Genomic DNA, 12,531 nt, shown 5'->3' on the forward strand with positions numbered 1-12,531 from the left:
GTATATTTGCATGGCATGAGTGTGATTAGGAATGCAGCTTTTTAAATTTTTTTGCCATCAATTCCACAAAACTCTCTATACAGACATGGCAACTAATAGAGTTAAATGGTGACTTTATCTTTTATTTGTTTATTCAGGTGACAGCATTGTCATTCATCTGTCTGTCTCGTTTTGCTGTCTTTGTGTGTCTGTGTGTCGAATCTATTCTTACAAAGTATTTGTAGCCTGTGTTCACTGTAGTGTAGTGTTTGTTCAATCCAGTCTTTATTTGTGCGTTATTAAGCCTTTCTTGTCCAGTCTTGTATTTATTTCTTATTGTGTATCAAATATGTCTGTTCTATTTTTTTGTATCCATCTAGCCATGTCTAATCTACTCTTTGTCATTTAGTTTGTGTCAATCTCTTTTTTTGTGTTCTTCAGTCTAGTCTGTCCAGTGTTGTCTTGCCCGTCTAATGTAATCTGTCTAATGTGTTATTGTATAGCTGCCATGTTGGTTTGAACCTATGGTATATTTTATGGTTACCAGAACACAAACACTAATGAAAATCTTGTAATGTTCTTGAAAAGCTCCCTAATTATCACAAGCTTTCAGATTTTGGTAATATTTTCAACACTTCTGAGTTGTTCTTTCTGCAGTAGAGTTCCAGGAGAAGTTTTTTAAAAAAAATTAAATGAGATTTAAAAAAAAAAAAAGTTTTTTGGCTGTACCATAGTCAACGCTTGCATGTCTTTGATCCTTCAACATCCCCCTCCCCCTGCTTCCCCTCTGCATCTCTAACAGTAACCCCCAGTGTGAGACCCTGCATGCCAGATGAGCACAGGTGTGGTGATGGGACATGTATCCTAATGGAATACCTGTGTGACAACCGACAAGACTGCAGAGACATGAGTGATGAGCTCAATTGTGGTGAGTGGCCTCATTGTGACTGGTTGGCAGTTTAACATGGTCAGTTATATGCTGGAGTAATGGCTGTTTGATGTGTGGGACAGTAATTAGCGCCTGTGTACATCTTTGCATAGGCCTAATGAAAGAGTTGTGTCACACTCAATAGGGCCGATTATTCCGATCATCACAACCCCTGCCACCACAGTCGATACAACCCAGAAGGTAGTGCGTCCCCCCGGCCAACCTGGACCCTGCAGAGTGGATCAGGCTACATGTCAGACTGGAGAGTGTATACCTCGTGACTATATCTGTGACGGTCAGCGGGACTGCCCAGATGGAAGCGACGAGTTTAGATGTGGTGAGTAACGCAGCCCTGTACATGCGAACAGTCCCAGAGAGCAACATGATCCCTAATCAGCCTCTTGCCTTTTTTGCAGGTACTCCATCTCCCTGTGAACCCAATGAGTTCAAGTGTAAAAACGGTCGCTGTGCACTCAAACTTTGGCGCTGCGACGGAGACAATGACTGTGAGGATAACTCAGATGAAACCGACTGCCGTAAGTCTCCGTTTCTTTTGTGAGACAGTAAAAATCTGTCTTAAAGGAATAAGTAAAGCTCCCTTACCTCTCTGATGTCCGTCTCTTAAATTTAAACAACAATATTAAATCTAATTTTGGATTTGTTAAGTCATCTTATTATTTCAAATAATTGTGTGGGTGGCATGATAGTGCAGTGGTTAGCGCTGTCTCCTCAGTGCGAAGGTTCTGGGTGCAAATTCCACCTGGGGTGTTTTGTGTGACATTTGTATTTTCATGAGCTATTTCCAGACACTCAGTCTTCTTCGCACAGTCCAAAGACATGCATGGGGTTAGGTTAATTGGTTATTTTAAACTAGCTGTAGGTGTGAACGATTTTCTGTCTCTATGGTTGAGCCCTGGGACAGATTGGTGGCCCCTCCAGTGTGTACCCTGCTGCTTGCCCTATGACAGCTGGGATAGGCTCCACCCCCCACCGCCATATCCCAGAACTGGTTAAGCAAAGGAAAATACTTGCGTGTGAATATGAGCACACTTATTTAAAAACAAGGAACAAATTATAGGCCTCCGAAACTTTCCACAAATGTATGTATTGCCACTGAGAATAAGTCACTTTACTGTGAATGTGACCTTGATGAAGAAAAAGATAAAGTCCATCAGTGTTTTTTTGTGCGTACATATTAATAAATAATTTAATTAAGGATAGGAGGATAGATCCATGATAGGTGTCCTTCTTTATCATTCTTTATGTTGAGTGAGGCCAATTAACACCTTCAGGTTCATATATTAAATCCAGAAATAGTGGTATTTATCTTCTTATTTGACTCTGCAAAAAAGCATCTTTCCCATCCATCCATCTATCCATGCATCCAACTCAGGGTAAGGAGCCTATCCCTGCTACCACAGGGCAAGAGGTGGGGTAGCACCTTTCCCATAATGCTAAAAATGATTATTTTCAGTTTAGGTTATTGGTTGCTGGTGCTAAGCAATTGCTATGAGCCTTTCTGACCTTGATTCAAAGCTGCTGTTTATGTTGTGAAGGGATATAAATTTGCTATTACTTTTCATCTTGTCATCACTGCAGCCTCCAAGGGCCCCGATGACAGGTGTGCTCCTGAGCAGTTTGAATGCCTGAGTGATAACAAATGTATCCCAGCTAGTTACCAGTGTGATGAAGAGCCAGACTGTGAAGACCGCTCCGATGAGTATGGCTGCAGTAAGTCTCACTCCAGTGCCTGTCCACATCTGCCTAATAATAGACTCATTCTCATACACATTCAACTGCTTTCTTTCATATTTTCATGCAAATCACTTCTCTGACACTACTCTGTATATTGCCTCCTTTGTACACTTTGCCTAATTTTCTGTGAAACAGGCTCTTTTCACATGTATTCAGTGAAACACAGGGCTTTTTGTGAGCCCTCCATCCCTGAACTAAAAGAAAATTGTCTGTCCATAGCAGATAATTTGACTTCCTCGGCCTTTATGAGCTTCACTCGCCAAATTCCAGTGACATGCCAGCTGTTTTGTAAATGTGCATTTATTTTTTGGTTTTTTGTCCTTTTTGACTCCTCGCAGCCCCTCCTGCTGTAACAAGCCCCCCAGAAGAGTCAGTTCAGGTTGCACGGGGAGCCACAGTAACATTCACCTGTCAAGCTGTTGGAGTGCCAACACCCATTATCACCTGGAGACTCAACTGGGGACACATTCCTACCAGCAACAGGTGGGTTTGATAGGAAATTCACCACCTCTGTAATTTTTTTTCATTGGGTCTATAATCAAACCTAATTTAGTGTACACATTCAGAAACTCTTAACCTCTGATAATTCAAAGTTTGGAGAAAACACAGTCAAAATGGCCTAAAATATCTAAAAATTGGAGTTTGTTAATGTTATTTTTTAGTCAATCTGTTTCCAATCTGGTATCTGATAAAAGCTAGAAGTCATCTGCAGTAGTCGCTGAAGATTTGAAAATCTCTGTGAAGGTATTTTCCTCTGTGATCCAGTTTCAGGTGAGGAGGCTGTTGACAGTGTAGCTGATCGTCTCAGCTTTGACTCTTCATCTTTAGGCCCATGATTGTAATTACCCGAATATTTGTGGTGTACTCCAGCTCCAGATGTTGCCGTTTCGAAATGTTCACTCTAGGCGTAGACGACTGCATGTGTGGTTTGGGCAATTACATTTAAAATTGATGGGTTTTTGTGTAACAATGTTTTCTAAGACTGTAACAGTGAGATGTAAAGGAAAGCTTTTTATCTTATTCCAATGGTGTTTTATTTCTCTGTTCTCAGGATTACCGTGACCAGTGATAATGGCCGTGGGACCCTCATTATTCGTGATGTGAAGGAGTCAGATCAGGGGGCGTACACATGCGAGGCCATTAATGCTAAAGGCTTGGTGTTTGGCATCCCAGATGGAGTGTTAACTCTTATTTCAAATCCAAACCCAGGTACGGACACATCCCTTGGGCCCAGCGTCAACGTGACTACAGTTTTAACAACAAACATTAAGTTATGTACCTTGGAAACTGTAGGATAACTGTAGTTAAGTTTTATCCACTTGTTCTTTCCAGGCAACTGTCCTGATGGTCACTTTAGCGTGAATGGCCGCTGTTTGTCCTGCTTCTGCGGTGGAATCTCTAAAAATTGCAAGAGCACTGGACGTTATCGCAACCATATCAGTCTGCGGTTCACAGAGGAGGAAAACTTCAAAGGCAAAAAAAAGCTTTTAATCCATATGCGTATGGTTTAAGCTGACAGAACAAATAAACTGTCAGCTGAAATACCTTTCAAACTTTTATTCCTAACATCAAGAGCTAACATAAAATAAATCTGAACTTGTCAATTCCAGGAGTGAACGTTACCTACCCATCGAGGCCTGGTACTCCTCCTCTTTCCTCCACTCAGCTCCTTATTAACCCGGAGATGGAAGAGTTCCAGCTTGTCGACCTCTCACGTCGTTTCCTTAACCTCGACTCCTTCTGGACCTTGCCTCGCCAGTTCCTGGGCAATAAAGTAAGGAGAAAATAATTCACAAGTCTCATTTTAATGGACACGCTTATTCGTGTTAATCATTCCATTTGTTTTAGATCGATTCCTATGGAGGATCATTGAAGTTTAAGGTGCGGTACACACTAGCACGCGGATTGTCCGAGTCTGTGGAGAAGCCAGATGTGACGCTGGTTGGAAATGGGCGCAGGCTTGTGTACCGCAGAGGCAATGGCACCCCTCCCAATGTGGTCAACCAAAAGGAGATCAGATTCACTGAAGTAAGGGCTCTGGTTCAGATTCTGCACAATCCTGTGGTAACTTTGTAATGATGTAATGATTATATGTGTTTTTGAAAATGTAGAAAGATTTTATAGGTCATGACGGAGTAATAATCTAATAATGATCAAAAGTAAGATGAATTAAGCACTTCCACATGCATTATGTTAGTTAACCTAATTGTTAAATTTTTAGGACAACTGGCAGCACTCCAGTGGTCGTTCTGTGACCCGAGATGAGCTGATGATGACCTTGGCCAACCTGGAAAGCATCAGCATCCGCACCAACTATGATAACCACATGGTCAGTGTGGCACTCAGTGACATTGTCATGGATACCACGACTGTGGAGTTCAGCGTTTTGGGTCATGCTAAGGACGTTGAAGAATGCAGGTGCGTTAAGTGAGAAGGAGGAAACGCCCAGTCTGTTGGGTTTCTCCAGTGTGTACACATGTAGTGTAAAGAGCACAATACAGTAATAAATGGATTATTTCATCGCAAGGGCTAATTTTATATTTTTACTTTGGTGATTATTTATAATAGTTTAATCTCAGTCTCCTTTGTGTCTAATGCAACAAGAACAACAAAAAGTCTGTTTTTCAGTCAGCTGTTTTTTATTTACCGCAAAGTGTTGTAATTTGCCTCATCATAGTTTCATTATGAAAGCCATGCTTGATCATTTGTATTTTAATCTTTCCCAGATGTCCTCCTGGATACACAGGCCTGTCTTGTGAGATGTGCTCTGCTGGTTTCGAGCGTGTTCCTGGTGGCTTGTATCTGGGAACCTGTGCTGGTTGTAATTGTAATGGACATGCTACTGCCTGTGATCCAATCAGCGGACAATGTCTGGTAAAAACCCCCAAAACAAAAAAAAAAATGAGTCAGACAATTGTGTCTGCATTAGAGGATGATTTGTTTAGCCCAGGTTAAAAAACAAAAGCAGGACAAAATAGGTTGTTTAGCCCTTTTTAAAGGCTTATAGAGCCTCACTACCAGCACATATGCAAGTAACACCTTTTGATTCAAACAGGAAAATAGTCAGAAGTTGGTTTCATGGTGGATGCATAATGGAGCAAAAAGGCTAAGAAACAGTTCCAGCATATTATTCGCTGCAAAACCCAAACTTGCTAGTTGTGATATAAAAAAATACCCCAAATTTCCCCATGATTCCAGTCTTGCATGCATGCTTGGGTCCAGGTTTATTGGTAGAGTCATTAACAATGGTATCACTCTTCTCATTGAATTCTCAACAATAGAAAAACCCAAAATATTCTCAAAAATGTTAAATGTACTTTTAGTGACATCTGTGTGAGTGAATTGACTGTGTGTTCTCCTAACCACAGAGCTGCCAGCACAACACAGAGGGCCCTCAGTGCGACAAGTGTCGTTCTGGCTACTTTGGCGACCCAAGCCGAGGCCGCCCTGATGACTGCAAGCCCTGCCCTTGCCCGTACACTGAGACATCACGACGGTAAGGTCACAGACAAATGCTCAAACACATCTACAGTACAATATGGAAGACTAATGCATGCGGAAACAGTCTTCAAACAAGGTTTCATTGGTAAATAAACTGAGCTTTCTCACTACTCAAGCTGAGCTCATTCAGATACGAGAATACTGTTTTATGCATTTCACATGCTACTCATTCAACTGCAGCTCCTAGATTTTGATTCATTATTCTTTCTGCGGACCTTGTAGGTTCTCTGACACCTGCTTCCTGAACATTGACCAACAGCCAACATGTGACGCATGCAGGCCCGGCTATACAGGAAGACGCTGTGAAAAGTGAGGAAACGTATATCATTACCTGTACCTTATCGCTGAGCGTAATTAAGAACCTGTACGGATATGAATTAAGCTGTACGACTCTCTTGGGGCTGTTTGCGACAATGACTGTTGTATTGTATAGTGCAATATTCTCAAATATGCCAAATGTATTTAAAATTAAAATTAACTACACTTTGATATCTACTATATCTCTGTCTGTTTTTTTTTTCCAGGTGTGCTCCTGGTTATCAGGGTAACCCTCTTCTGCCTAATGGAAAATGTGTCCCTGTCTGTGAGTACACTTACATTAAAGAAATCCAAATACCTTTACATTATTGTTTGGCTTGTTGAACTAGTCAGTTATCCAGCCGTATGATCACAAGAAGATCTAAATCTTGTGCAATGATTCCCATCAGTTTTTCCCTCCTGGGGTTCCAGTAGATTGTAGTGTGTGGTCATGGCTTAGGTATGCAGGGTGGCTGGAACCCTCCCAGGTGGACTTTCTTCTCCATATGTGATCTTTCCACTGCTCTGTCCCTGCAGCAAACCCATCTACCAAGTGTGATGAGAGAGGAATTGCCAGCTCCAGCAGCGGGCCATGCAGCTGTAAGGTATGGCTGCAGTATGGTAAACATTTAAATCGTCAGTTGTTATAAATCTGCAAGGCTGAGTTTTTCTGCTGCCATTTTTTATCAAAGGATTGAAGGGCTTGACAGGCACATGGGCCACATATGTGACTGTGTTTGTTTATTTGCTTCTTTGCCTACGTTGCAGAACAATGTGGCAGGCGCTCTGTGTGACGAGTGCAAGCCTGGGTTCTTCCACCTATCAGGGTCCAACACTGAAGGCTGTCTACAGTGTTTCTGTATGGGCGTCACCAAACAGTGTTCCAGCTCCACTTGGAATAGAGAACAGGTGGGCTGCCAAGCTCTGAATGGAAAAAGAAGGAGCACATATATTTGGCACCATGATGTCACTCAGTGTTTGCTCACTAATGCTGTATCAGCAAATCTTTTCAGGTTCTAGATTGTTTCTAGTTATAAGCAATGTGCAAACGCTTCAGTCAGACTTGTTTCTGCATCTCTCAGGTGCGGGGCGGCGTAAACGGGCAACTCTTCTCCCTCTCCAATAGTGCCAACACTAATACTATCACTGAAGGCATCTCACAAAGGGGCTCCTCTGAAGTTGTCTACCGTTTCTTCTCGAGTCTCCCTAATGACATCTACTACTGGGTCCTGCCTGAGAACTTCAGGGGAGATAAGGTGAGGAAAACTAACAAAACAACAACCAAGTGAGTAGCAGGCAGGGAACAAGGAAAAAAACATGCATGTTTAAGGTGATTTCTGTTTTCTGATTTCTATGTTGTCAAGTAAGAAGGCTGCCTTTATCCATGCATTGAGGCTCTTTTGGACCTTCGAGTCAAAGCCAGTCAAGGATGTCTTGCGACTCCCCTCACAGTATCGGAGGGGTTAAATACCTTTCCACTATTCAGTTTGTTGAAATGCTCACCTTTTCAAAGCAGATGGCCATACTTCATTAATCTGTTTCTGCTGGGAGTTTCTTTCTGTTTAAAACTGATGATGTCTCTCAGCTGTCTCCAAACACTTGCTCAAAGGAAATTTGTGCTTCTCTCTGTATTGTCCATCCATCCATTCGCTTCCGCTTATCCTTTTCAGGGTCGCGGGGGGGCGCTGGAGCCTATCCCAGCTGTCATAGGGCGAGAGGCGGGGTACACCCTGGACAGGTCGCCAGTCTGTCACAGGGCCAACACACAGGGACAGACAACCATTCGCACTCACATTCATTCACACATTCACACCTAGTGACAATTTGGATTATCCAATTAACCTATCCCCACAAGCTGCATGTCTTTGGACGGTGGGAGGAAGCCGGAGTACCCGGAGGGAACCCACGCAAACACGGGGAGAACATGCAAACTCCACACAGAAAGACCCCAGCCTGATGTTGGAATTTGAACTCAGGACCTTCTTGCTGTGCGGCAACAGTGCTAACCACCGTGCCACCGTGCTGCCTCTGTATTGTAATGTCTTGATATTACTATGTAAAGTGCTCTTAGATGACCTATGTTATGATTTGGCACTACACGAATAAAACTAATTTGATTCGAATGAGCATTTGTTTTCAACATGTTGCTACCAGGTGACAGCTTATGGCGGAGAGCTTCGCTACACAGTGAGCTTTGAACCATTTCAGCGCTCTCTTGGGATTGATGGTCAGCCAGATGTGGTTCTCCAAGGCAATGGAATCTTCCTGGAACACTACGCTCAAACCAGACCGCTCCCACGTGTCCCACAAATTGTCACTGTGACCTTCCGAGAGGTGTGTTTCAGTGTTTTTTGGGAGTTTAGCTAAACCTAAATCCTCATCAACATTTCACTTTCGCTTAATTGTTTTTCTCTGGCTGACAGTCTGAATGGCGTCGTGCTGACGGACAGCCGTGTACTCGTGAGCACCTACTGATGGCGCTGGCAGACGTTGCTGTCTTCATGATCAGAGCCAGCTATGCTGACAATTTGGCTGAGAGCAGGTATGCTGGGAGGTTCCTCAAAGAGTGTGGAAAAGTTTCACAAATCACATATTAATCCGAGAGGATCACACTGCTTCACATGTCTTTTTTATGCGTGATTTAGTGTCTCAGATATCCAGATGGACATTGCTGTTCCTCACTCAACTGGGTATGAACGTGCTCTGGAGGTGGAAGAGTGCGCCTGCCCTCAAGGATACAGAGGACCATCTTGCCAGGTACGCATGAATAGAGTAGTCTAGATTATTCTAGATGAGATGACAAAAACTTAATAGCTGCAACTAATGATTATTGATATATGATTCTATTCATTGTTATTAGTTGTACAGAAAGAGGCATTTTTGCTTTGGAGTTTTTAAAGTAATGGAAAATGAAAAAAATCTGCACTAATGTCTCTTTATAAATAAATCAATAATTATTTATACATGTAGTTTTGCACAGGAAATATTTTCCCTCATGTGAACTACAGCTGCCAGTTAAATCAGTTTAATGTATCAAAGCAAGAATAACAGGATGTAAACATTGATGGTTGTTCATCTGAGGCTAGCTTAGCTTCAAGCTTCTGTAGTCCGTTCTATGTGAAACTGCAAACTCCATCTTCTGATAATTCAAACTGCTGTTTTGATTTGGTACGAGCAACTTTGCAACCTTCGATTTTACTGAAGTTATTCTGACAAAGGAAAGAAAGCAAAGGCACCACAGATGTGTCTAAGCTTGCTAGAAATAAAGTCTCTTAATTTTTTCCATAATACTGCTTGGCGATAATTGCAGTCTGTCTCGCTCCGGCAGTGGAACAAAGACATATTCCTGTTTGTCATCACTTGTCTCTCACCTGAGGTGCTTTTCCATTTTTTTCCATTCTGCAGGAATGTGACGAAGGGTACACGCGGACTACCTCTGGGCTTTACCTGGGCACATGTGGGAGGTGTGATTGTAACGGTCACGCCAGCAGCTGTGACCCGGAGACCGGCAGGTGTCTGGTAGGTTCTGTGCTACTCTTCCCCTCTCTGTAGCCTTTGTCAGTGCTGAGCCGTCTTTGATCTCTGACACGGAATGTGCAAATTATTTCTTGGCAAATCCCAACATGTGGCTACCTAAGTGCCATATCTTCAACTCTTCCATGGATCACACCCCTTTTTTATGTGTTTCCTGACCTAAAGCAATGTCTCCATAACACTGCTGGCTCAAGATGTGAGCGCTGTCAAAATGGTTTCTATGGAGACCCTGTCACGGGTGGTGCTCAGGCCTGTAAGCCCTGCTCCTGCCCTGGAATCTCTTCTAATAACCAGTAAGTTTATGTCAGAAATGATTTTCAGTTTACTTTTTTGTTCTTTTTCATGCTAAAGTAAACTGTGTGCAGGGCAGGGTCATTCTCAATCGTCATCTCTGTTTTTTCAAACAGATTCTCCACGACCTGCTATCTGGATTCTGACGGCCAGCCGACCTGTGACAACTGTCCTCTTGGATTCACTGGCCGACGCTGTGAAAGGTACGTTGCTCCTCTTCTATTTCTCATCCCTCTATTTTTCTCTTTGTCTTCCTCTCAGGGTTGTCTAAGCACTGCTCAGTGTTTGGGGTTACCTGGCTGGCCGGCAGAAAGGTTTCCAGGGGCTGGCAGTAGCACAGACTGATTTCATTCACAGGAGAGGGATATAAGCATGTCTGTGGTTCAAATTTCCCTTTTTTTCATGGTTTTTGTAGCTGAAGTATATCAAAGGAGGGATGGGATCTCTAATATATCTTTAAGGTTTTGTACTGTGTCCTCACAGAGCTGCTGGTGGTTCTCAGTGTTGTATTGTGGGTGTTTTGATTTGCAGATTGTGAAGTTATTTCTGCTGCTACTAGTAGTTTTCTTCGTCCCACATGCGACACAGACCACTAAGGTTATTTCTCCTGTGGCACAATGCTGTGTCTTTGTTGTTGGCTCAGTTCCCTTCGTTGGTAACGAGGATGCCATCAGTCAGATTAGATTTTTTTTTTTATAGAAAAGAAATATGCTGAAGGAGAACTAACAGTTTGGAAATAGACTTTTTTTTCCCTCTGTATATCTTACTTTTGCTTTCTTCTCCTTTTACATTATCTCCAGAAGCCTTTTTCAAAGGTTGCCTTCTGCTTCACCTTTTTGCTTGGCTGATAGAAACACATTGTAGGTGCTGGCTAATGTGATTTCTGCACAGATCAGTTGTTTTGGTCATAAATGTAGATGTGGCATTTATGTGGACTGTCTGGCTAATGAATCTTTGCCACCCCAATGGCAAAGATGAAAAGGTGACTTGGGTACACAGCGCATCTTGTCATTTACTATGATATGAAGTCCCTGCCTGTATCCCTGCCTGATTTTGCTATTTTGATATTAAGAGAAGAGATGCCATCTGCAGACAGTTGTGGGGACCCATTCCTGGAGAAGCACACAGAGGGCTCCCTGCCTATGGGATGTGGACCTGAAACAATATTCAATTTCAACTGGGATAAAGAATTAGAACTAAACGGCAGTGGAGATGATGACAGTGAAAATCCTACTACTATTATCCCTACTAGGGCTTTATTGTCTACTGCATCACAGCATCACAGAACTCAATCAACAAAAATAATTGGGGTGGGTGTTGTTTCAGTCACCCCCAAAAAGTTAGTGTCCAGACTCCCACCACGCTTCACTCCAAGCCCAGAGCGCAGACAGTCAAGCTTCCAGCAACTTCTCCGGCTTCACCTGAACTCCTTTAACCGACGACTGACCATGCTGGAAAGCAACACGCTTGATATGAAGGACAGCATTCATAGTATGGAGAAACAGCAGAGTCTTCTCAGCTCCCAGCTGAAAGACGTTATCAGTCTGCAGACAGCCTCAGAGAAGAACAAGAAAGTTAGCGAGCTGGAAAAGAGCTACACAGAAATGGAGGCTCGTCTGAGCAGACTAGAGGGGCGGTTAGAGATCCTAATAGATGGTTTCACAGCCCTGGCTCAGGAGATGAACAAGATGAAACGTACAAGACACATTTCCCGTTCACTCCAAGAAAAAAGGGTTCTGCCTTCACTCACAACTGTCATTGCGGTCCCATTGCACTCAACACCTCAGCCTCAGGTCAGAGTTATACCTACTAAAATGTCTCTCACTAGTAAAGCCACTGTTCCCAAAAGCATACCGACTCCAGGTCTCCTCTCAAACAAACACAAATCTGCTCCTAAGACAGATAGAAAAGTCCAATCAGTGAAAAACACAACAAACCTCCAATCAGTCAATAGGTCATTCAAAAATCAGTCTTCAGCAAGATCAACAGTCAGGTTGAAGACCAGCCAAAGTAAACCTAACACTAACTCAGAGTCTACACCTCAAACTGTAGTGAAGCCTCAAACAAAAAAGCCAGAGGGCAGGAGGGCTGCTGTGACACCAAAACATAATTCACAGCCAAGGCAAACAAAACTAAAGGAAGTTAAAGAAGAGGCAACAATCACAAAATTTCAAGTGGACCCACCACCTCACAACTCAAAGCCTGCTAAAATCCCTCAGCTGCAAAAACAGTCTGATCGGGCCAAC

The 12,531-nt window shown here is 42.9% G+C and overlaps 1 protein-coding gene across 12 annotated transcripts in view; it reads left to right on the forward strand.

The window, feature by feature from the left end:
• hspg2 (heparan sulfate proteoglycan 2) overlaps positions 1-12,531 on the forward strand; it is a 95,710-nt gene that overhangs the window by 41,454 nt on the left and 41,725 nt on the right. For all 12 annotated transcript variants that reach the window (XM_040037936.1, XM_040037938.1, XM_040037943.1 and 9 more), the window contains 23 exons: positions 782-907; positions 1,053-1,244; positions 1,324-1,443; positions 2,507-2,638; positions 3,001-3,145; positions 3,714-3,871; positions 3,995-4,135; positions 4,273-4,436; positions 4,511-4,690; positions 4,884-5,080; positions 5,389-5,536; positions 6,031-6,158; positions 6,386-6,472; positions 6,688-6,746; positions 6,998-7,065; positions 7,229-7,369; positions 7,543-7,716; positions 8,615-8,794; positions 8,884-9,002; positions 9,106-9,217; positions 9,866-9,979; positions 10,160-10,287; positions 10,402-10,488. In XM_040037936.1, coding sequence (XP_039893870.1) covers positions 782-907; positions 1,053-1,244; positions 1,324-1,443; positions 2,507-2,638; positions 3,001-3,145; positions 3,714-3,871; positions 3,995-4,135; positions 4,273-4,436; positions 4,511-4,690; positions 4,884-5,080; positions 5,389-5,536; positions 6,031-6,158; positions 6,386-6,472; positions 6,688-6,746; positions 6,998-7,065; positions 7,229-7,369; positions 7,543-7,716; positions 8,615-8,794; positions 8,884-9,002; positions 9,106-9,217; positions 9,866-9,979; positions 10,160-10,287; positions 10,402-10,488 — 3,100 coding nt within the window. The remainder of the gene's footprint in view (positions 1-781; positions 908-1,052; positions 1,245-1,323; positions 1,444-2,506; positions 2,639-3,000; positions 3,146-3,713; positions 3,872-3,994; positions 4,136-4,272; positions 4,437-4,510; positions 4,691-4,883; positions 5,081-5,388; positions 5,537-6,030; positions 6,159-6,385; positions 6,473-6,687; positions 6,747-6,997; positions 7,066-7,228; positions 7,370-7,542; positions 7,717-8,614; positions 8,795-8,883; positions 9,003-9,105; positions 9,218-9,865; positions 9,980-10,159; positions 10,288-10,401; positions 10,489-12,531) is intronic.

This window comes from Simochromis diagramma, unplaced genomic scaffold (genome assembly GCF_900408965.1).
Source record: "Simochromis diagramma unplaced genomic scaffold, fSimDia1.1 OVJJ01000061.1, whole genome shotgun sequence".
NCBI classification, from domain to species: domain Eukaryota; kingdom Metazoa; phylum Chordata; class Actinopteri; order Cichliformes; family Cichlidae; genus Simochromis; species Simochromis diagramma.